We start from the raw sequence: 24,026 nt of genomic DNA on the forward strand, positions 1-24,026 counted from the left end.
AGCGCGACCTTCAGGTAATGCAACGCCGGGTGTCGGGGCTTTGTTGTTAGACTTGCAAGTGTGCACGGCCAAAACTGTGCTATCTAATTCTTCCACTTCTCAATTCCGAACAAATGTAACAGTCTCAGACCAGAACGGGCTGATGTGAACACAAATCGATAACCTCATTTTGATCACAGCTCTGCGTTAACGACGCATCTGAGCAACCCAAAAACTTCGGCACAGCTCCTGAGTGCTATCAGCTGAGTGGTCAACTAAAACACTGCGAGCACGAATAACACCAGTGGTTTATGAAATGGAATCGTTTAACGCGCAGCGCCTTTCCTTGGCATTACAAGAACAGGCATCGCAAATGTCCACGACACATACATTGGAAAGGCATCGGCAATATGCTTCGCATGTTAATGGTGCGACATATTCGCGTATGCAAGGTGGCAGCGGCAGTTCCAACAACCCCGGCGAAATCAACTGTTACACAAATGGGCATCCGCTTTCCAAGCAGCGCGCGCCACTGCCTTCCGTGCACTTTCTCTAGTCACGCAGCAGCGAAACGCACCACTCACGGGTTTAACAAACCTTCCGTCCGCACAATGCGGCGTCTCAGTACACCGTATCACAGCGAGGACGAGCGGGAGCGGAGCTTAGGAGATGCGCGCAGAAGCAGCCCACACTGTGGATGTCCCGCTAAAGGTTGTGGCTGATGAACTCGTTAAAGTCGATGCGCAGCAGCAGGCGGGACAGGTGACTTCCAGCACGCTGGTCCTTCAAGCTGCTCATGATCCTGGAACGGAGAAATGCGTAAATACAGGTTTTGGTAGAGTGAGGAAGCCTCGCGTTTTGATTTTTGTATATTTCCATCTCCATTCCTTGCAGCCACAAACTCGAATACCAGAAAGCTTCTGACAATGTCAGTACGCTCGATCGATTCGATCCATTTATCGATTCGTTTCAGTGCATGTTGCTACGCGAGGGGAGCCGAACACCTGCCGCTCAGCGCAGGCTGTCGTGCTGACGCCCTGCCAACAAAAACACAGGAACAATTGCGAAACCGATGTGACTGCACTCGAACGTCTTTGCCTGGCCCCAACCCCTTGGGTTCCTTAATTCCTGAGCATCTTCTAAGGAAATGCATGCACAGCCACGCTGCTGGAACTGGTGAAGCACAGTCTAAACTGTCAAACCCGTCGCAGGCTGACCCGACCCATTAACCTGCCGGTGACGCCGTTGCAGCATCCGAACACAGAGTCCTACCCACCGCCCACGCCACCTGAAAGTCCCAGCGAAAACCTTTTCACGCAAACACTGCATGTCTGTCCGCCACCCTTGTCCCCTTGTAACCACTTGTCGAAAATCTGGGTCTCTCAGCGTCGCCACATCCTGATCTCATAGAGTATAACTCCCTTATCTTGACACGGCGTCCGACCTCATCCCTTGGTACACAGGCCCCGACTCCCATCTTCCTGCCAAACAATAACCGAACCCTCCCCTGTCGGGTTGCGTCCGACCCATATCCCATCAAAGAAAAACAGGCCCCCATCCCCCCCCGTCACATAGCGACCGACTCCCGTGTCCCTGTCACAAACCGCCCGGCTCATATCCCCTCGTCGCAGCATCTGGCCCACATTTCCTGTCGCGTAACAGCCCACACCCACCCTTCCATCACCCTAGCACCCGAGCTCCATGCCTATCACCCGAACGCCAACGCTAGCCGGCGCGCTGCGCACCTGAAGAGCAGCTGCGACTTGCGCTGGAGCCGCTGCTGCAGCGGCGTCACGTCCGCGTCGGCCTGCGCAGCGCCACACAGCTCCTGGCAGCTGGACAGCAGGTCGCGCAGGCACTCGATCACCGGCCGCGACTGCAGGAAGCACTGGCTGCTGACGGCACTCAGGAAGCAGTCGTGCGCGTGCCGCAGCTGCTCGTAGTCCTCCGCGGCGGCGACGGCAGCCTGCAGCCGGCTGTGCTCCGACTCCAGCACGTCCACGTGCAGATAGTACTGCAGGTTGTTGACGAGGAACGCCATGTGCGCGCGCAGCTGGTGGGCGGCCACGTCGCCGCCCGAGCGGCGAGTCTTCTGCCGCATCTGTTCGGCCCACAGCCGCTGCAGCATTATCTGCGTACGCTTCACCAATAGTAGAAACGAGAAGATCTCGTTGTAGCTGACCAGCACGGCCGGTGTGTACAGCAAGTGCAGCGGCCAGGGGACGAGATAGTTCATTCGCAGCCGATCCCAGCCGGAGGCGCGCTGGCCGTCGCTGGGTGCTGGCGCCAGACTCAAGTACACGCTGTCCAGCACGGCCTCTTCCTCCAGGCCCACCCGGCCGCACGCCACCAGGAACGCCTCGTTAATGTCCGCCTCCAACTTGGCCTTGGGCGGCACGCGCAGGATGTGATCACACTCGGCGAACAGCTCCTGGAAGAGCGATCCGCGCCCCAACAAGAAGAACGTCTTCATGACGACCAGGTGCTGGCCGAGTCCCGCATCCACCACGATTACCCTCCACAAGTGCTTGGCGACCAACGCCTTGATCTTGTTCACCAGCTGCTCGAGCTTGAACGGAGAGAGGGTCGTCTCGGCGGCCAGCGCGTCGAACTCGTCGGCAAACTCGCGCTCGCGTCCGCCGACGATGTCCAGGGCGGGCGCGTCGCCGTCGCGCTGCTCCACGCGCTGCCGGCACATCTGGATCGAGTTGCCGACGAACAGGATGCTCTGGCAGAGCCGCAGCGGCAGGTACGACGGCAGCAGGTCCGGGTCGAGCTCGAACTCGATCAGCGCCGGAGGCTTGCGGTCCGCCGCGCTCGCTGTCTTCCCGAACACGGCGCCGTCCGGCTCCGAGTACTCTCGCTCGCGCACGAAGAACTCGCGTCCAGCGTCTGGTAGCAGGCCGTGCAGCAGCCACGCGGACAGCTGCGCCAGCAGCACGCGGTAGCAACGCTGCAGCACCAGCTGCAGCTGCCACCGGTTGTCGCCAACTGCGGAGGCCACGTGACGGTGCAGCACGTCCAGCAGCCGGCAGCCTGCGGCGTCCGGCCGCTCGGCGTCGGCCAGCAGCCGGCAGAGGGCGCGCAGCAGCGAGCTGTGCGGCTGCACCGCCTGGAAGACGTACGCCACGCCCAGGTCCGGGTCCTCCAGCAGGTCCTCCTCGAGCCGCTGCAGGCAAGCCTCGTAGCCGGCCGTGGCCTGGTCCAGCGACCGGCACAGCGCGCGCCGGTACTTTCCCACGTCTAGCTCACCAGCCGCCTGGCCAACGTCGACGAAAGTACGCACGCGGCGATACCACGTGCCCAGCGAACAAAGCTCGTTCAGAACACTTCGTTCACAAGGGTGGAAGAATGGTAGCGACGCATCAAGCGAAATCTTGTCATTCTTGAGTGTGAAAAGGCTACCAGTGCAGCCTTCTAGGGCAAGAAGCAGCTCATGAAGCATTCTTGCTATATGCTGCCTGTGAATCAAGTTGATGCGTCAACAGCTTTGCGGTCTCAGGTGGTGATCATGGCTATTTGAGGAGTGCCTCTCTTGAGCTTCATGTAAACTGCAATAAAAGGACCACAAATATCAGTGATATGAATGCTATTTTAAATACCTGCTATGAAAGTTGAAAATGCTTCTTTTTTAGAACTACTTCTGTATTTTATTCCACATAAAGGTTTTGCTGTCCCACAGCCATAAGCACCAATGACAGGCAGAATGATTGGCACACATGGCCTCACTCCAAATTGAAAGTGAGACCCTGCAGGACACAAAGTGGGTTCATCACTAAGTTTGCAGCATCAAGATCAAGTGAACTCACTCAAGAGGTAGCCTCTTCATGTAAATCTATTGCATTAATTCAGAGCCTTTGTGTAACCTCTAAAATTGACCTAAGGAAAAACATCAAATGCATAGCCAACATTAAAATGGTGTAATCAAACAATATAAACTGCAATCATTGCATTTTTGGGGTAGAAAAAAACAGACTTTAGACAGTATAGACAGACTATATGGTATAAACATATATATATATATATATATATATATATATATATATATAGACAGCTGCACTTTTGTCTTTCAGCCACCTTCCATTATCAGCACTAGCCCTTTTCTTGAAACATGCATAGGTATTTCATATCATTATTTACTGTACAAAAGCATCATAAATACCACCATCCATCTTTACGAAAAGATACCACTACGTAATCAATACAAATTGTATATGCAGCTGCACCAGATAGGTGCATAGGTGCCACCTGTGTACCTATCCCAGTCTTCTTTCGAAAATTCACCTGATGTGTTAGAACAAGAAAAATCACTACCGCGAGTAATCACCTGTTTTCCCAATAGACCCAAGAGAATGAAAAATCGCGGTGACCAACGGCGACGAACACCACCAGTGCCAAGGTCCTACCAACGCGAGATGCAGTGTCAATTTCACACGTTAAAAAAGGCGGCAAATGCTCGTGTAAGCGCGCCGTATTCGCAAAGTATTGTACCTGCTTATCTTGCTAGTATGTGCAGGTCTAGCAAGTTACCGCAAATTGATAGTAAGATTTAGAAAGATGAGCTTTGTTGAGCGTTGCTTCGAGCAGACTGCGGAGAGCAAGCGCAGAGCGACACTGCAAATCGCAGCTGGGTGAGGGTATTGAGTGCAAGGCCAGTGAGTGGGTGCCGCGTTGATCGCAGCTGAGAGGGAAAAGTCGCCTTAACGGGATAGGCACCTCTTCGGATCGTTTCAAGGTGTGTGAATGCCGCCTGCATCGCGCTTGATAGCCGAAGGCATACATTACGAAACATTTACATAAATTATGTACAAACATATAGGTGCTGTGCGGAGCCCAGCCTGTTGCTGCAAGTCTTGCAAGCCCTGGAGCATGACACTGTCAGTCTGCTCGAAATGTGATTGGAGTCGATGCCTCATATTTGATGCCCCAAATATGTGCATTTTGAGGACTCCAGTCAGGCTTTAGATATTCTCCAGATGGCAATAGTTGCATTGTGTGATTTGTTGTGTGGAAGTATATTGGAATAATTGTGCAATGTGGGTCCACACAAATTGTTGGCAGACATAAATCCAACATGGTCAGAGAACAATACTCGTGCATTGGGGATTAAGAGCTCCATACTGCTTTATACATGAGGTCCTCTTCCTACCCTGCTAATAGGTCATAACATAATGCAGTGTTGGTGGCCAGATTACACAAAAATTCATGTTACACTTGTGTGGTGTTCAAGCAACATCAAAACCACAATTTCAGGACATGTGAGCTGCTAGAGTTAGGTGGGTGGTCAGCTCCAATTTTAGCAGTGTCAATGTTTGAAGGATTTGTGATGCCACTGAATTATTTTTAGATGCAAACTGTCTACAAAATTGTCATGGGAAAGCTCTTGAAACTGCAATGTTATTTAGGTTGACCCGAGTTAGGCATGAATGGGAGGTGTGGAGCAAGGCATAGTGCACTGATCTCACATGTGCATCCCGCACAGTGGATGATTTTTTTTTGCAGACAGGGCTGGTGGCAAATATATATCATTATAAAGGTTAGGTAAAAACCAAAGGGAATATTAACAATAATTGAGTTACTGATTGATGTATCCTAAATCAACAATGCTGTAAGAAAGTCATGTAAAATTTTCACCAAAACTTGAAGCAAATGTCTGCATTCATATAATAGAAAGTGAATTTCCACAGTATATTCTTTATTTTTATTTACTTGCTTAATTCTTTGTTAAGTGATAGGTTGTACTAGAGAGGTAGCATTAACATTGCATTGGACAGAAGATATATACTTTGTGTATATAATTACTTGTCATGTAAAATGTCAATTATAGCCAGGACAGGATTTGTGAGTAAAATCCATGTTCCTTTTCATTTGGACTCCTCCACTATATGAATTTACATTTGTGGGCTTTCCTTATGCTGTCACTTTTATTGGTAAGCATGCTTACCTTTTTGTCTCCACATTTATGTAGGTCTCCACATATATAAATGATTGCTCACTGAGGGAAGGCTGCTAGAAATTTTTATGTCTGATAAGTTGCATGTTATCAATACTTTTTTCTCATTCACAACATCCAGAAAAGTATCTAACTCATGGTTTCATTATCTGTGATTGCAGCAGTAGCCATGGATTACTAGTGGTCCACATATGAGCCATGAGGAAATTTTGAGATATAACAGGTGGATATGAGCATTGTGAGGAAATGAATATCCAGAAATGTGAGCAGTGTACCACTGCATGAGTGATTTTGATAGCAAGCTGAGCACTATGTGCATGTGTGCAACATAGAGGCAAAGCCACAGATGTACCATTGTGGTGCAATTGTATCTGATGTAATTGTTCTTATGTTGCCTGACATTTACAGAGCTAACTTAGCCCAAGTTTATTTGTCTATGTACACAAATGATGCCATAACATGTGCTCTATTTTTCAAGGTTAACTCCTTGTTAACCCATGCTAGAAATGTTTGTATTTACTTGTTTGTATATACTGCTGGAAGCTTTGAGGATGTATATTTTTGTGTTGTAAACAGTTTTCCATGACTGAACAACTCAAGTCTGATGCTCACATCTTCACAGTGCACAAATCGCAGGGGATTTATATTAATGATCCCAGCAGACATGGTTCATGTTCTTTGAAAAACATGTTGCTTTTTGGCTAATTCAGTATTTGCTGGTATCTACTGCTGGTATCTGCTGCTGGTAAGTTTTTGCAGCATAAATCATGTGGAGTCCAAGCAGATCTCAAAGCATGAGCATGGTCTTGCTAGTTATTTGTCATGTGTGAAGGTGATCCCAGCCAGTGACATTTTAGTCTGCTGAAAGTTCTGCTGATATAAGTATTACCTACCAGTAATTGATTGATGTCAGTGATCTTCATATGACATGGGTGTATGTCAATATACGCATATGCATATAGCCATGGCTATGAAGTGTCCACTGGTGCAATTGTTCCTGTGCAGAACTACCAGTTTCGTTGTTAATGGTGTCATATTTTCAAAGAACCTCCTTACAGGCTGTCATCTTTTCATCACATGGTAATCTCTAAATTGCCAGTGAATTAGGCTCAGAAACAAGTCTCATATTTTAGAGAACTTAGCCACAATAATGTGGCCTTATGTGAATGGAAATGCATGTGGATCCATTGTGGAACCAATTAGGGAAGGGGCCATCCCTGTGATAACAGTATTGCAAGCAATGTGAGGTGCAAATTGTGTACAGGTATATAGAATTGGCTCAAGTTTGAATAAGACAGACAACACAAACTTATATTTTTACTAATCTAGAAATCTTTTAAAAAATCTTAAAAAACTAATCAATTTACCTTTTCATGATTCTGACTCACCCAACTTGAAAGAAATAATGTATTGCTTTAAGGGGATGTTCTGCATTTAAAGATATTGGAGCAAGCATCAGATACGAGGCCCACAAGAGCATAATAAAGCCACTTACTATTGGTATGGTTTTCAGTGGAAAATCTGCTCTAGACAACACAGTTTTGCTATTTAAGAAGATATGCCCATCAGTATTTAGCAAAACCTTTTATTTTCAGTTAGCAAAAGGTAGCAATAAAACTATGGAGAGATGGATGTTTAGTCAAAGAGTACCAAATTATTGGAATGGAGTGCCAAACAAAGTTGTAGAAAGTCCCTGGCTAGCAACGTTTAAAAATCATTTGGACAAACTCTATAGGCCTAAGGCTCTCATTTATAGCTAAGTTCAGGGAGGTTAAGTGGTAAGATTAGTTCAAGGATGAGTGAGAAACTTAGGGCACACTAATCTAGATGGATCCTTGTGGCTCTTTGTTGGCCTGATGGCTATATGGCTATGTGTCTAATATGTCATTGATTGCTGCTGCTGCTGATGATTTAGGGTTTTAGGGTGCGTTGACTGCTGTAGGTCATGCAGCACCCATATTTTGTTTGACTGCTTCAGCATACCTTGCACAACATTGATTTAGACCCAATTGACAGCCATTACATCAGGAAATCTTGCTCACAAACATTAGATATGAATGACTTAGCAGGTATGTCTCTGTTTGCTGCATGGTCAACAGAATGGCATAATTTGAATGATATTGTTAAGGCATCATTGATGTCTGGGTGACCTTGAAGTAATCTCACTGAAATAGTCTGCACATCTTGACATGCATGTAGCTCAGAAAACATCAGGGTTAGGCCTGAAGGAGGGCAGGGCTGTGAAATACACCAAATGATCTTCAAGATGGCTATCAGACCTCAAAACTTCATGTGAATATGAAACACACCCTTAAATGAAACGCCATGCACGTCGTCGTGAACGTTTTCATGAACACCATGAACCACAGCGATGACTGGGTTTATAAAGGGGATATAAAACGCCCAGTGTTCAATCCTTAGCCTTCAGCTGGATGGACCTTTTGACCTTATGACCTTGTGGACCTTATGCAATAGTAAGATGCCCTCAAAGGAATCAAATTCAACCTTAAATGGATAAAATCCGTTTGACTTAGAAGTTTATTCAACATCCTCACAGAACAAGCACAAGTCTTTGGAGGGAGTGTTCCGCATTTACATGGGGTTTGTAGCTCAAATAGCCATCTTGAAGACCTTTGGATATTGTTCACGACTCTGCCCTTCTGAAGACCAAAGCCCCCCTAGTTCCTGAGTTTCGTGCGCGCGAAAATAAAAGTTTTTCGAAGAGAGCATTTCAAAGTCACCCTTCTATTCATGAGGCCATATTAACGTCATATTATTATGACGCCATTCCACGAGCCACGCGGCCATCAAGACCAATAAAAATAGAATTGTCGAGGCGTTCATATCTGGCGTTCTTGAGCGCGACTTCCAGATGTAACGTTCTTCAATTGGCTCTCAATCAATGTTGTGCAAGGTACGATGACGTATTAAACTATGGCGCATTGAGGAGCTTGTTCACTAAACAGACAGTTGCGTTGTCTAAAGCAGTCTTTTTCACGTAAAAAGTACACGAACAGTTATGAGTGAGCTTGTTTGATCTGATGCTTGCTTTAAGGTGCTCAAATAGGAAGCATACCTTTTAAACCAGATAGTGATGGGCGCAAGATGCTAAAGACGAGGCAATTAATTCACGGTCGGATTTGACCCGAGGCTGTCCTTCAACTATCAGCAAAGATTTCACGTGTAGCCAGTTTTACTGGTTGAAGCTGAATGAATGTTAGGGTAAGGGTTGACCGGTGAGGAAAGTCGTACTTTGGTAACCTGTGCGGACCGGTGGTCTATGGCAGTGGCAGTTAGAAGTATTTCATCGCGTTGTCCAATGACTGGTTTTCCGGCAATCTGTACTGGCTTGTACGTCCGTGGGAGTGGGCGGTAATTCTCGAGAGAACGGACTAATCGCAGCCTTTCCTCAGTAATGGCGTGAATCTTCACGTCAGCCGAGGTGCTGTTTTCGACCTGACTGGCGGCAGGAGATGTCAGAGACGTGTATCGTCAGCGGTCCCTGTAAGCGTCCGGGTAAACAAACGTCAGCACGGCTTCCAAATCCGCACACCCCTGCTGCTTGAGTGGCGGCACCGCGCCTCTCTGGCGGGCGCCTGCCGCCGTTCTCAGGCCAGTACACGCCGACGTCCCCGCGCGGCCGCGGGGGCGGCGGCGGCCGGGCGCAGGATGCCCGCCTATCTTTAGACGGCCGGCCAGCGCGAGCCCCGAAATACGGCCTGGTGACACGCCGCGCCGCGGGCCATGGGCGCGCCGGTCCGGCCCGGCCCAGCCGACACGTGGACCTGTTCCCGTCGGCGGGCGCCGCGGAGAAAGCGCGCGCCGCGCCGGTGCGGTGGCTGTGGCCGGGCGGGGCCGGGCGGCCTGCTCGGCTGTCGGGACGGCAGCCGGCGGCGCCGCCGGCGGGCGTCGGGCCGTTGCACCCGGCGCACCCCCGGCCAGGTCACTGTTCGGTTGTCCGTAGCCAGTTGTGCAAAACATACGGAAAGGCAAAAAGGCACCTTAGATGAAGTGGAACAGATTGTCGGGCACGCGTTGTTCACCCACATCCTTTGTCTGGCAATCGTTCAGGTGGGTCAGCTATCGTCCCGCGTCACTCGGTGAGTGGTTGTGGTTGCGGTTGGTCAAGGTCTGTCAGTGGGTGCGGATCCCACGCCGCATCCGCGTCTGGGACGGTGTCAGTCGGCGCTGCGCGGTGAACATAGTGGAGGTGCTCCTACCACGTCCGGCGCGCGGTGGCGGGGCCCGTCCTGCAAGCCCCGTCGGTCCGCTCCACCCAGTGTCTGTCGCCGGCGCGGGGTTGACCGCGTGAGCTCGCCGGTCGGCCGCCAGGTCGGTCCGTGACCTGTTGACGCGCCGGCGGTTTAGCTGGGAGTGGGGCTGCGGCCGCCTGTGATTGTGGCGGGTCTGCCGCCACGGCCGCCGGTGCCGCTGTCTGGCGCCTCTGCCAGCGGCGACGCCAGGCCTGCCATTCCGTCCGCTCCCCTCGCCGACATACCCCGACCAGCCCTCTCTCCTCACCGCACACTAGACCGGGCCGTCACACGCAGCGGCAATATCCACGCCGTGCGCGCCACAGATCCCGCGCATTCTGCCCAGCCCACGCGTCCTTCTCACCGGATGCATTCCAGCCGCCAGCTCGGGCCCCAAAGCATTCCATCCGGTTCGCCGGCTTGGCGAGCGGTGCATATTTGGCGTGCGCCGCCCACTCCGCCCACTCGACGGCTCTGACGTGCATGCCGGTGGAGAATAGTCAATTACCTGGCGCGAAACGTGCTTTGTTGCCGGCGCGTGGGAGTGAGTTAATGTAGGTGTGTGAATGGAACTGTCACGGCACTGGCAGGAGGCTGGGACGCAGGTGATGTGGTGATTGCCCGATGGCTCTGGGTGCAGCTTGTTCCACGGACCGTAAAACACCTTAATATCACAATCGGTAGCCGCCGTACCGAAAACGTGCTCTTTCTCCTCCTTATCTTGGACGTACTTCACTCTTGCTCGTTATCTAAGGCAGAAAGCCCGATGAAGGTTGTCTTTTGGCGGAGCGCCGCTGTGTGCTTGTCTACCGGCTATCGGACTTGGGCCAGCGGTCAGCGCGATAGCGCTCGTTGATCGGTCGATGTCGCGTGTCTCGCCACCACCCCCGTGCCTGTCGTCAGGCGCCGTCTGATGGGCGACGCGCGGCGTCGGGCCGCCGTCTTGCGCGGCCAAGGCGGCCGACGACGGCGCGTTTATGCCACGCGGCCACCGGCCCTATTTGGCGTTGTTGAGAGCCGTGCCGTGCCGGACCGCGGTCCACCGCGCTAATGACCGCGCGTCACGAACCGGAGATTGGCCCGTGACCCTGCCGGAGCCGGCCGCACCGGCGGCGGCAGACCCGCCGACCCGCCCGCTCGACCCGCGTTCGAGTTGAAGCGCCGCAATGCGGAGCTGGCGGCGCCTCTGATTGACGTTGTCGGGGCCGGATTCGTCAAGACGACTAACCGGTGGCGTGGCGCCCAGCTGGTGACTGGCCACCTGGCGGTGCGCTGGGACATCTGTGTTTGTGTTTGCAGGCGGCAGAGGTCAGCAGCGATGCCGGGGCGGCCGATTGCGATCGTGTTACCCTCGGATGAAGAGGGCAATCATAGCTTTCACCTCGATAAGGAGGCGCTTGAGGAGGTCCTCTCAGCAGACAAGATCAAGGACAAGCATATTGTTGTCGTGTCCATTGCCGGCGCCTTCAGGAAAGGAAAATCCTTCCTGCTGGATTTCCTTCTCAGGTTTTTAAATGCACAGGTAAGTCACGCCATTCGCGAGCGTTCTGGGGAATTGTGTCACCACCAACTTGCTTTGTTAGAATAATTTTGCTCATATGCAAATGCTGCTCGTCGCTGCTGGCATCAGACTGGCGGCAACAGTCTTCCGGGTAGAGGCGCTGGCCTGTGTTGTTCGTATTTGTATCTCGTTGCTGCAAAAGCATCTGCGGAAAAGTCCGGCCTCCATGGGATCACTATAAGTTACGTTGATTGAACCCATTTGTCCGTCGGCTTCATGAAATTTTGTAATCAGCATGAGCAATGGGTACGCTTATAGGCATGGGGTATGGAAAGATACGGGTCGTGCAAGGTGGATCCCTTGTTGAATTGGCACGCGGTCCATTTACGGTGCCACTATCGAATCTTGACGTTGTATGGCTCTCCCCTCCATATCCAAATCTCCGGATGCCGTTCCTTCGCGTGTACGGACCTCCGAATTCAGGTTTCCCATTTTAACTGTTCCCCTTGTGCTGCCCCCTCCCCCGAGGGCCGTGCTCCTCGCAAAGTACCTGTGCGTGCACCACCCCTCGAGTGCCGCCCCTCCGCGCGCGCCGTCTCGCGTGTTCCGGCGGCGCGCGGCCGCAGTAACGCCGGGCCGCCGCCGCCGCCGCAGGGCTCCACAGAGTGGCTGGGCGACCGGGATGAGCCACTGCGCGGCTTCCCGTGGCGCGGCGGCTCCGAGCGCGACACGACCGGCATCCTGGTGTGGTCCGAGGTGTTCCCCGTCACGCTGCCCGGCGGCGAGGAGGTGAGCAGGTGCCGGCCGCGCTGTCCGCGCCGGCCCGGCGGCACCGCGCACAGCGCCCTTCACCTGTCGCCCGTCGTCAGCGACACGGGCGAAGGTGCTGTGACGTGTGCTGTGCAGGTGACGTGTGCTGTGCGGGTGCTGTGCAGTTTGGGCGGCTGATGTGCGCCGTGGTTGGACATTCGCGGTTCATGTGCCAGCTCCTTGTTCTTGTTTAAAAGTTGTCTTCCGTGTGTGACTGGCATCCGGCTGGGTCCAGCCGAATGTCCCGTAATTTAACCCCCGCTCTGCAGTTCCACACTGCGCGTCTGCAGCGTGGTCGGCCCGCAGGACAGCGCCGCCCCCCGCCGGCACTGCTAACGAAGCTTCCCTTGGCCGTCACCAGGTGGTCATCCTGCTGATGGACACACAGGGCGCCTTCGACAGTCAGTCGACAGTGAAGGACTGCGCCACCGTGTTCGCGCTCAGCACCATGATCAGCTCCGTGCAGGTCTACAATTTGTCGCAGAACATCCAGGAAGATGACCTACAGCACCTCCAGGTGGGAGTTAGTCGGCCCTCACGGTTGGGCCTCTATGGCACCCAAAGCGCAAGAGCATCCAGATATTCTGTACACGCTTGTGTGGTGAAATGGTGAAATGCCGTCACAACCAAAGGGCTCGGGCTGGAATGACATGGCAATACTTGATTGAATGTGAATCTTCTTGTCCGGGTTCGTGACAGTGTCATGCGCGTTCTTGAAACTTGCGGTTCTGAGGGTCGTCTCACTATGCACCGACACTGCATCTGTACGCACCAGCAGGTGCTCTGTGCTAGGTCGGATGGGTGTGCCCTTTGAGTCCTGTGCAGCGGGGGATTAAATGGAATACGACCGCGATGTTTCGGAGCCTCTCACCGGCCAGCGGCCGTGCTGAGATAACTGCCGTGAGGGAGGTTATTATGACCGTGCAAGGTGGACGCGTTGCGTGAGCAGCTGCGTTACACGGCTTACGACGCGGCTGTTGTCTCATCGTGCATGGCCGAGCGGCGGCCGCTGCCCAGCTGCACGAGATGTGGGTCGAGAGGCCCACGGGTGTTGTTGGTAACGCCCTCGATAGGGCTGGTACAGAGATCTGTCCCGTCCCACCACACAGAAGTCGTTGTACGTTGTAGCGACGCATCTAACGTCAGGGTACGGGGAAAACAATTGGTACAAGCAAGCCAGTGAGGTTCCCTCCGGTAGGCATCGAACCCTGAACCTCCCGGTTACCATCGCGTGACGCCGTCAGCCCGGCCCCCCTCCCCCTCCGCCGTCGCCATTTTCGTCATTGGAGCTTTACGACGCGCTCAGATACGGAGCTTTACGACGCGCTCTCACTCTGGCAGAGCGGCGGGCGCCGCGGGATTCGAACCCCGTACCTCCAGTTTCCCAGACGTGCATTACCGCTCGGTCGCGTGATTCGCCGGGTGTATGTGAGCGGGCGATTTAGCGAAGGCCGCCGGTCGGGCCATGCCGCCAAGATCCCGTCCGACCGGTTCCCAAGTGGGGACTCGTCGCACCGGGCCGTGGCGTGCTGGCGGGGCGACGCAGTGGTGCGGGCGGATCGCGCGGTTCCCATTTTGCTCCTCCTCAGTTTCGATCGGATTGGTTTCCAAGTCGGCAGCTGTTTAAGCCGGCTGAGAACTTTGGTAAATCCGTGGCTGTTTTTCCGTGAAGGAGAGCGAACGTTTTGGATGATCGCCGTCGCGTGCTGTGTACTGCGTGACCAGACTTGTCGGGTGTTGTGTGCGGTGGGTGGGTGATACCAGACGGTGGAAGAGTTCTTCAATCCCAGTGCGCCTGTTTAAGCCGTCGCTGATGATGGCGATGATGCTGATGATGGTGATGATGGTGATGATGCTGATGATGACGCCCGCCTCACCAGCCCAGCCGTGAGGCCAGCTCTGTGTGCGGGCGTCATGTGAACGTATCCAGTCTGTCCGTCGTCTCCTGACGCTCCCAGTTACCGGTCCGCAGCTGTTCACCGAGTACGGCCGGCTGGCGCTCGAGGACAGCAACCACACGCCCTTCCAGAAGCTGCAGTTTCTGGTGCGCGACTGGAGCTTCCCGTACGACGCGCCGTACGGCACGCAGGGCGGTAAACAGATCCTGGACCGCCGACTCCAGGTGGGGGTGAGAGACGGCGGAGCGGCGGCGCTCCACGAGAGCGAGGCAGAGAGAAGTGCGGTCACCGGCCGGCCGGCCGGCCAGCCCCGCACGCACGCACCCGCCCCTGCTGGCTGCGCTGGCTAACGGCCGATCATGGCTCAGGACGTGCCGAAAACGTGCCTGGTTTGGTCAGAGATCTGAAGACGCGGAGGCGTACTAGGAAGGCTGGCCGTTCAAGCGTTGCTCGGTTACCCCAAGTCTGCGCTATCACGCAGCAGCGTGGGCTCACATGGAAACCGGGGTGATTCTTCTCTGAGCGACATTGTGGCCGTTCGGTTTGTGGCCTTGCAACATGCCTTCACGGCTTAAGAAATGACGTCATTGGCACGTGTCGGCTAATTGCCTGGCCGACCTCATGTTTGTAAGCCGGTGCCAGCTGGGGTTTGTGCGTGTGTGGTTGTAAAAATCATCACAATTCGTCTTTCCACTTGGTTGGATTTGTTTCACGTTTCTGTTCCTTGGTTTTGCTTTGCCGACTGCATTCTTTCTTCCTCCTTTCGCTGCCGCGTTCTGTGCGTCTTCGATATCATTTATGGATGTGTAGTGAATGCGCCAACACCTGGTAAGTGGTGTTGAGGTGCATACGTGTTAGTCACAGCATGATTTTCATCATTTTGCTTTGCATCACAGCCACTGTGGCATAACGACGCGATAACGTTTCAGCCAGTGAATGCACCCACACGTGCGCGGCTTTTCGCCCGGCAGTGGCCGGCACCAAACGTTGTACAGACTTGGGTGTGTGCGAATGTGTGTCGAGACAACGTCCACTGCCACTCGACGCTGTACGGCCGCGAGTCGCGACGGTCGCCGTGCTGTTCCTTAGCTGGGAGGACGCCGGAGGCGGTGCCCGGGCGTGCCGCCCCGGCAGGCGCGGCGTCGGCGCGCTCCCCGGTAAGGCACCCTCGCGCGCGGCGTGTCGTCGTCCGGAGCTCATCAGAGCGCGTCCCGCCCCCTGCGAGCGCGGTACGAGCTGCACTCAGTCCTGGAAGGGGTCCGCTGGTAATCAGGCCCGTCCCGCGCTGCTGCAGTCTGAGGTCCGGCGCCGTCTGTAGGAGCTGGCAGCGCCCCGAGCCAGTTTGACCGCGGCGTGTCCGCGGCGCTGGGGCTGTCAGGGACCGCCCGTGACCGGGGATGTTCGGTGCCAACCGCAGGTGTCCGACAAACAGCACCCGGAACTGCAGAGCCTCCGCAAGCACATCCGCAGCTGCTTCTGCGAGATCAGCTGCTTCCTGATGCCCCACCCGGGCCTGAAGGTGGCCACCAACCAGCACTTCGACGGCCGACTGTCGGGTGAGTCCACTGGTCTGCCGAGCGGGGTGCGTGGGCACTACGCGCCCGTGTAGGGGCAGGCACTGCACGTGCTGCCGGCACGGGTGCGGCTCAGCGATGTGAAATGAAGTGAACGAGCAGTGGACACGGCAAACACTGCATTTCCATTGAACACGGCACACGGCGCCGGCACCGGAACAGAAGACCGTCTTAAGCTCGGTCTACACCCTACAGGGTGCCGAGCTACGGGGTGCCTTGCCTGAGGCTGCCCGTCTTCAGGTGAATGGCTGCTCGCAAAGCAAGAGCACGATCGGACTTTGGACGTGTTCGTTTTTGATACGGAATGCGAACGCTGGACTGCAAATAATTGTAGGATATCCAATTTGGGATGTCGTGGGATACAGTGCACACTCGTGCCTGTCTATTGACGTGGAAGATATGGTCAAAACAAGATGACGCCCATATGCGAATTGCCTCACACATCGCACATCCATAACGGCTCGCCGCTCATACGCCGCCCCTGTTGCCAATATCCAGATATCGAGCCTGACTTCATCCAGCACCTGGAGATCCTGGTGCCGATGCTGCTGGCACCGGAGAACCTCATCATCAAGGAGATCTCCGGCAACAAGGTGAAGGCGAAGGAGCTGGTGACCTACTTCGAGGCCTACATGAACATCTACAAGGGCAGTGAGCTTCCAGAGCCGAAGAGCATGTTGGAGGTGAGCCATTGGCTCTCTTCTGAGCTCCATCTCGTACTGCCGCCTCACATGTATGATCTGGTCGGTTTCACCTGACTGTCCAGTTCTGCACGAATAGCTTCCATCCACCGATGTTCAAACTGCGCCGTGCTAGCGCCACCTGTCGTTCCGAGTAAAACGTGCTGACGGCGGGGTCGCATTCTGCTGTGCCGATAAGCTGGAGATGTTGACATGTGTGGCGCGCATTCCCGTGAGTCTGTGGTGCGCTCTGCAGCATGGGCAGCACGGTAACCACGTGATTGACGCACTGACTAGGTTTCACACGCTTAAATTGAGTAGAATGCTTACGGGCTACGCTTGCTATGACCGGACTTGAGTGCCTCGGTTGAAGTGTCGGGTCTGTATTGCATGCAAGGTTTTTGTCGTCGAACGCATTAAAGCGCATCAGCATTTTTTCAAGCCGCGCTCACAAAACTGTCTTCTCTGGATCTCTGGCGGTAATGCCCTCCCCCCTTCCTCGCCGGTTCAACGGCTCCCCCAAACCCATGCTGGCCTGACCGTGCTGACCCTGCCCCCCCCCCCCCGATCGGCAGGCCACGGCGGAGGCCAACAACCTGTCGGCGGTGGCTGCTGCCAAGGAGGTGTACACGCAGATGATGGAGGCGGTGTGTGGCGGCGACAAGCCGTTCCTCTCGTCCGAGCATCTGGAGGCGGAGCACCTGCGCGCCAAGGACCGCGCCGGCGACACCTTCCACTCGCGCCGGAAAATGGGCGGCGAGGAGTTCTCAGAACGCTACCACGAGGGTCTCATGAAGGTGAGAGACTGCTGGTTTGGGGATGGGGCGGTAGGGGGAGGGGTAGAGGGATGGCGGTGTGGTGCTTTGAATGGATGCGACGGAGGTGATGTGAAAACTGGCGTGGGTTGTTGTGCGGCCTATACTGAATTTCACGTTTAATTCGCCTCAACGGCTGCTTCTGCAACGAGGTTTTTTAAAGCCCAGCTAACAGGCACCATGTGGCCATTATAGTCGGTGCGCCCTGAAGCCTAAATCATCATCCTCATCAGACACCTCTTCCGTTGTGCCGTGCTGTGTGCTCGTTGGACTGTCTCAGCACGATGTTCTGACTATTCCAAGGATAGGTCAGTGTGGTGGCTTGGCTGCCACCGGCCTGAATCATCCCCTGCCAAGCCTGGCTCGGGTGTGCCCGCCCGGCAACGCTCCGAAGTCATTCAGGTCCTCTGTGTCCATTGCGGTGATTCGGTTATTTGTCACGTACCCATTTCGTGGGACGGGTGCTCTGACGCGCTGTTGGTCCCATCCCCTGCCAACAGACGTCGACTCACCGTTCCCAGCCGTGGGTACCACGCGCTCCAGCATCTGTCCACCTTTGGCGACACGTTCCGATTCCTCTGCCCCTCCCCTGCTCCCCCCCCCCCTCCGCTGCGTTCTTCCGTCACCGCGCGCTTTGACTGACCTTTCTTCGGCGTGTAGCGCCACGTCGTGCTGTGACAATCCACTGCCTCATCCACTGTCACATCCACCGTCACTGTCGACGCCTTTGCTGACTCGCGGCGTTATGCCATCCCCGTGGGCACGTGCTCTGTCTCTCCCTTAGACACCGTCCGCTGCCCACGCACGCTCTGACGCCCCTGTATCATGTCGCAGGACGTGGAGGACCAGTACGTGCAGTATCAGGGCCACAACGAGTCCAAGAACGTGTTCAAGGCGGCGCGCACGCCGTCCGTGCTGCTCAGCATCTCCCTTGTGTTCTACATCCTCTCGGGTGTGAGTAGGCCCGGGAGGGGGCGGCGGCGGTGTGACCGTGCCCCGGATCGCGGTTAGGGTCGGTCGGCACCCGGCCAGGACGCTTGTGCGCTGTGGACGGGAGCAGCCACGCGGGTGTTGGTGGTGGTGTCTGGTGTGAAGTGTGGAGAATGCAGGTTATGTCAGCTGATAATGTATTGATCAACAACAACTCGATAACTTATGCCCTGTCCGGTATGCTTTCTTGTTCCCGGCCCCAATTTCGTGTAAGCGCCAGCCCCACTAATGGTGCGCCAGACCAGTTGAGTGGCGCGCCAGACCAGTTTAGTAGTGCGCCAGACCAGTTTAGTGGCGCGCCAGGTCAGTCTAGTGGTGCGCCAGACCGGTCCAGTGGTGCACCAAACCAGTCTAGTGGTGCACCAGACCAGTGTAGCGGTGCGTCAGACCGGTGTAGCGGTGCGTCAGACCAGTGTGGAGGTGCGCCAGACCAGCATAGTGGTGCGTCAGACCAGTGTAGTGGTGCGTCAGACCAGTGTAGTGGTGCGCCAGACCAGTATAGTGGTGCGCCAGACCAGTCTAGTGGTGCACCAGACCAGTGTAGTGGTGCGCCAGACCGGTGTAGCGGTGCGTCAGACCAGTGTGGAGGTGCGCCAGACCAGCGTAGTGGTGCGCCAGACCAGTGAAGTGGTGCGCCAGACCAGTTTGTATTCTGTTGAGGGGAGCCCTGTTTCTCTATGCACAGGGTTCGGCTAGCCCCGGGCAGGTCTCCCTCACCCTGCTGTCTACCTGCCTTGTTGTTAACTGCCTGTTGTCTACCCGTGGTCAAGCACGGGAAGTGTTCGGCCTGGCTGGCTCTGTTGTCCCCCGGCGTTCGGACCGGACGTCTCGCCAGTGTCGTCTGTCTGTCTTCAGTGCGTCGTCCCTCAGCGTTCGGACCGGACGTCTCGCCAGTGTCGTCTGTCTGCCTTCAGTGCGTGTCGTTCGGCCGCCCCTGACCCCGCTCCTCGCGCACCCTCTGCAGGTGTTCAGTCTGGTGGGGCTGTACGCGCTGGCCAACGTCTGCAACCTGCTGATGATGCTGCTGGTGCTGACTGTCGGCGTGTGGGCCTACAGCCGCTACAGCGGCGAATACGTCGAGCTGGCCGCCACCATCGACGAGCTCACCGAGCAGGCCTGGCAGACCGTACGTTTCCAGCAGACGTGGTGCAGCGCGCCTGTGCAAATTGCTGCACGGACGTATGCGCACACAATGCCCGTGTAGCGAGCTGTGCGCCATCCTATAGGGTCGACTTGGTAGCCGAAGCATTGACAGGGGAGTGACAGCACTCAGAGACCGGCAACGGGAGGAATAGGCCATCATATTTCGGGATAAGCCTCCTTTGCTTACGTGGTATATTTATGCATGCAGCCATTTAAAGGGAGAATGATGCATTTGGTACGTAGTTAGATGTGCCTAGTCCATACTGATACATAACGCTCTCATGTATCAGCATGCACCCATCCCATCCGTCTGGGGATGTGAAGCCAGTGCTCGTAGATTTCCTCCCAGCAGTCGCTTTGATTTGCGGCGAGTTCGGCTTCGTCATCCACCCATTGGGCTCTGCACTTGCCATAAAACGCCACTTGGTCAATCATATTTCATCTGTTTTTGCTACCAAAGCTTAAACTTGGTGTGGCTGTACCGAAATAAAACCATCATTTTCAGTCATAGTGGAGCTTGGAAAATTTCTTTCAAAACGTGACTTGCCATTCTGTCCGTACCAGGATTCTGACATGGAATGAGGTTAGCCGCATGCTTTGAATTGCTTGCTGTCAGCATCAGCAAGAACCGCTTTGACTCGCTGCTTTGAAGGCTGTTGTCATGGGCGGTTAATGATGAAGTCAGCTGCTGGAGATTTATGGCTTCTCTTGCCCTGGCAGAACGGGCGGACGTCGCGGGCAACCGAACCCCGTACCTCTGATTTCCCAGGAGTGCATGTTGACCACTGCACTACCGGTACCCCTAATTTGAAGCCTGCATGCCTTTCAAGCACCTGTCTCATCAGCCAGCGGCTTCTACACAGATCATCGCATGGGCGGGGACGATACGCGTGACGTATGTGACCATATCCAGGCGCCTTTCGGAAGATAATTAGACACTTATGGAGAAGGCAATTTTGAAGGGTCCAGCCACCCCGTGAGCAAGTCGCTGAAGCTGGGTTGCATGTCGACGTAGCTCGGAATATGTTCGGCGGTGCTCGCATCCGGTGATCTTGTGTAGTTCTTCACTTAAAGTGGGAGGTGTACATGTGCCTCGCCGAAGCCGTGAAGCTCACGACACTCGTCCAGGTGTGGGGCGGGGCGCTCTTTGACCCGTGCTCTGTAGACTATGTGCCGTGACCCATTGCAGTGAAGTCAGGTCTGCGTATGTACGGAGCAGCAGCACTGGTGTTCGCGGTTGCCCTTCTTACGTTTCGCTGTTCACATGGCATACAAAGCCTGCCTGTGCTGTCGTCTTCTCTGACGCGCCGCGTGTCGGCGTCGGCGCCATGTCCCGCCCGCTAACGCCCGCCGCCGCCGCAGGGCCTGAAGCCGCTGTACGAGGCGCTCATGCAGAAGTCGCTGGACGCGGCGGCGCGGCAGGCGCTGCAGCGGCAGACCTCGTCGCCGGGCACCAGCCGCGACAAAGCCAAGGCCTCGTGATGACCCCAGCTCAAACGCGCCGCGCCTCGCCGCACCTCGCGCGCATGTGCCATGCTGGAGTGCGGCCGAGTGGCGCCGCGCGCGGCAGGCGGCCGGCGGGCTCGCGCGCGCCGCCGCCCCGCCCGCGCCGACAGCCACCCTCGAGGAGTACAAAACCAGTGCCTATCTTCACTGCATGCTTACAGGCAGGCGCGGGAAGGCTGGAGAAGGCCTCCGCTCGTGCTCCTCGGGACCCGCGCAGCCATATGTACGGGCCACCAGTAACCACGGTCGTTATCACTTGAACGCGTCGCGGCCAGCGGCGCCGGCGCCGGCGCGGTCGTGGGACAAATTACCTGTGTATTTATTAGTAGCCGTTCGCGGCTGGTGACGCGCTCGTGCCGACGGCGCACTCGCGGCGGATATTTCGGGATCTGACGGTCGTTTTGCGGACTTGTTTTGCTGTTGGCGGCTAGCGTGGTGGGGTTGCGGTTGTGTCGGGATTGGGCGTGGTTGTGGCCGAGTCGGAAAGTGCAGCAGGTCGGCCGTCCGGTACCAGCCGCCTGCTCTCGAGCTGGGATGCCTTGAGCGCATTTTATCCTGTCCGCTGCATGCCTTTACATAACGGACACGCATGTCTGAGATCGATATCCCGAGAATACCATAAAGACGATACTCCTCACAACGTATTCAGCATGGTTAACTCCGATGACGTATACTGCTCGCACCTGGCCCGTTTACACCTCCGCGAACATGTCATGTTTTGTTTTTCTGGGTTCGTCCGTCAATTCCACTGGGCTTCCGGGGAGACTTCCTGCGGCAATCCTGCGGTGACTGCCGCCCGTCACCGGCTGCTGTCCGTCCTTGGCATCGCGGCTCAATCTCCGGGTGGTTACTTCTCCATCCGGCTTCTGCTGTCCCAGGACCGTGGACAGGGCACCGCCCGGCCTCTGATTACGGTACCCTACCGGTCCGTCGCTGGGTCTCGATTTCGTGCAGTTCCTTCAGGCGTGTGTCGGGCGAGGCGCTCTGCCGAGGCCGCTCGTCCGCGCCCCGCGCCAGGCCCGCTCCCCTGCCCCCCCCCCCTTCCTTGGCCCGCCCAGCGCCGGGGGTGGTGCCGTGAGCGGCCAACCGGTCCGCGCGCTGCCGCCGCCACCGCCGCCATCGGTTTGGTGTTGTTTGCACGATCAAAACCTGTCGGTAGAAGCGTAGACGTGACGTGCTGTTGGGAAGGTAGTTTGATTGTGATGGTCGCTCGGTGGCTTAGGGTGGCATCGTGCCAGGATGGTAGAGTGATAATGTCGAATATACATTACTAATTGGACGCAACCGGTCGTTTCGTAAGCGTCAAGGCTGACATGCGAGTGACCGTACTATTCAGAACGTGGTCATGTATGTATGCTCTTTCACATGTGCTCCTGTCCGCTGGTATTGCACGGGCGAGTGGGTTTCTTCTCTCGACGCGTCCTGTTGTCAAAAGCAGAATCGGACCGCGGGGCACCATGGCCGTGACCGACGGTGGAACTCTATCTTCTTGGGGGGGGGGGGGGGGGGAGGGCATTCCCCAAATGTCGAGCTGTTGAGCTGCCCCCCAATGTTGGCCTGCTCCCCCCTCCCAATGCTGAGCCGCTTCCCCCAATGTTGAGCTTCTCCCCCCCCCCCCCCCCCCTAATGTAGAGCTGCCCCTACGGGCGTGACCAACTACGGAACTCTATCTATTGGGGGGTCATTCCCCCAATGTCGAGCTGCCCCATGTTGAGCTGCCGTCCCGATGTTCAGCTGCCCCCTCCCCCAATGTTGAGCTGCCCCCCCCCCAATATTGGGCTGCCCTCCCCCCAATAGTGAGCCGCCCCCCTCCCCCATATTGGGTTAGGCCCCGCAATATTGGGCTGGCCGTCGCAGTAATGGACAGAGCCTCTGCTATGTGGAAGCTGGCGCCCAACGCTTATCAGTTCTTTGAAATAAAGATGGTTTGAAGTTCGGCAGACGGAAACATTTCCAATCCGAGTGTATGGTCGTTTGTGTCCCTAAGGTAGGGAAAATTGCATCTCTGAGCTATTGGTTCAAGGGGTTCTTATGCTGGTGAATTAGGCGCAAACACCGCATTTAGGCAACTGTGAATAACGTGAAATTTAACTGTCTTCGCAATCGGCCTCGTGCTGCGCAGGTCGCTTGTCGTGCCATGGATGCCCCACAGCCACAGTGGAAGCTATAACAAACGCTCCACAGTTTTTAGGTGTATCACGTCAAGCTTTTGTATGTGCATGATGGGTTGCGTGCATGCGTGTTGCCAAACTTTACTCAACTCACCCTTCAGCTCTGCCCTTAGAAGTTGCATTGGTTCGATTACGAACATATGCAACCACGGGTGTCGATCTGTATTCTTTTCAGCGGGCTACTGCTCCCCCACGTTCATTAACATTTAAAGGAGGCTTTTACTAATTGTTTCGCACGTAAAAGAACCAAAGGAAATTACAAATGCGGTATTGTCAAGTGTAGTGCACATGACTAAGTCACACTATTAAAGCTCCGCGGTCGTTCCGTGTTTGGTCGAGATTTTCTTCTTTTTTCCCGTACGTTACATGTCTCAGCTGTACGAATTATAACTAACGTTGACTATAATCTAGCTCCGAATTGTTGTTGGTGTATTGTGGCATGATTCAGCGATGTTTAAGCTATGCACACCATAGCAAGATGCGCTGTATTGCTATGCCTTATCGGAAAATTAAAACAGTGTTGTAAAGTTATTAGCCGACTACATTAGGAGAACCCTTGAAATGTGTTTGTCTTCACCTCAACATGGATATTTCATGAAAGTTGCAAAAAGTTGACGATCGACAACCAGTCGAAGAAACAGATAGCACTAATCGTCCGAATACGACCACCAACACGAGCCGTGTCGACCCTGCCTGGTGGTAGTGATGCACCTGCACCCCGCCTTGCGCCAATCACCGGGGATTTCCATGGCA

At 55.0% G+C, this 24,026-nt stretch overlaps 2 protein-coding genes across 8 annotated transcripts; one reads left to right on the forward strand and one right to left on the reverse strand.

Annotated features, from left to right (window-relative positions):
• Positions 1-271: 271 nt before the first annotated feature.
• On the reverse strand, positions 272-4,394 carry Grip75 (gamma-tubulin complex component 4). 4 transcript variants are annotated; one of them, XM_037217131.1, is made up of 3 exons: positions 4,307-4,394; positions 1,725-3,530; positions 272-781 (listed from the first exon to the last, which is right to left on the reverse strand). In XM_037217131.1, exons 2-3 carry the CDS (start codon positions 3,422-3,424, stop codon positions 685-687), a joined length of 1,797 nt encoding a protein of 598 aa, XP_037073026.1. In that variant the 5' UTR covers positions 3,425-3,530; positions 4,307-4,394; the 3' UTR covers positions 272-684. The 4 variants fall into 4 exon arrangements, with proteins under 4 accessions (XP_037073026.1, XP_037073028.1, XP_037073029.1 ...); XM_037217133.1 differs by having other exon boundaries at positions 1,725-3,440; positions 4,264-4,365; XM_037217134.1 differs by having other exon boundaries at positions 1,725-3,440; positions 4,307-4,358.
• Positions 4,395-4,608: 214 nt separating this feature from the next.
• Positions 4,609-22,379, forward strand: atl (atlastin GTPase). 4 transcript variants are annotated; one of them, XM_037216234.1, is made up of 11 exons: positions 4,609-4,714; positions 11,485-11,707; positions 12,341-12,475; positions 12,858-13,013; positions 14,469-14,624; positions 15,812-15,950; positions 16,467-16,651; positions 17,224-17,445; positions 18,298-18,417; positions 19,418-19,579; positions 20,959-22,379. In XM_037216234.1, the coding sequence occupies exons 2-11, from the start codon at positions 11,504-11,506 to the stop codon at positions 21,076-21,078; spliced, it is 1,599 nt and encodes a 532-aa protein (XP_037072129.1). In that variant the 5' UTR covers positions 4,609-4,714; positions 11,485-11,503; the 3' UTR covers positions 21,079-22,379. The 4 variants fall into 4 exon arrangements, with proteins under 4 accessions (XP_037072129.1, XP_037072126.1, XP_037072128.1 ...); XM_037216231.1 differs by lacking the exon at positions 4,609-4,714 and adding an exon at positions 9,864-10,003; XM_037216233.1 differs by lacking the exon at positions 4,609-4,714 and adding an exon at positions 9,866-10,003 and having other exon boundaries at positions 14,469-14,618.
• The last annotated feature ends 1,647 nt before the right edge of the window (positions 22,380-24,026 follow it).

This window comes from Pollicipes pollicipes, unplaced genomic scaffold (assembly GCF_011947565.3).
Source record: "Pollicipes pollicipes isolate AB1234 unplaced genomic scaffold, Ppol_2.1 Scaffold_4002;HRSCAF=4701_pilon_pilon_pilon, whole genome shotgun sequence".
Taxonomy (NCBI): domain Eukaryota; kingdom Metazoa; phylum Arthropoda; class Thecostraca; order Pollicipedomorpha; family Pollicipedidae; genus Pollicipes; species Pollicipes pollicipes.

Bases quoted from the DNA above. Each gene is read 5' to 3' on its own strand.
- atl (XM_037216231.1), top strand. From the start codon at position 9,939: ATGAAGTGGAACAGATTGTCGGGCACGCGTTGTTCACCCACATCCTTT. The intron at 13,014-14,468 runs GTGGGAGTTAGT...ACCGGTCCGCAG, and splicing joins ATGACCTACAGCACCTCCAG to CTGTTCACCGAGTACGGCCG. The intron at 16,652-17,223 runs GTGAGCCATTGG...CCCGATCGGCAG, and splicing joins AGCCGAAGAGCATGTTGGAG to GCCACGGCGGAGGCCAACAA.
- Grip75 (XM_037217131.1), bottom strand. From the start codon at position 3,424: ATGCTTCATGAGCTGCTTCTTGCCCTAGAAGGCTGCACTGGTAGCCTT. The intron at 782-1,724 runs GTGCGCAGCGCG...TCTCCGTTCCAG, and splicing joins AAGTCGCAGCTGCTCTTCAG to GATCATGAGCAGCTTGAAGG.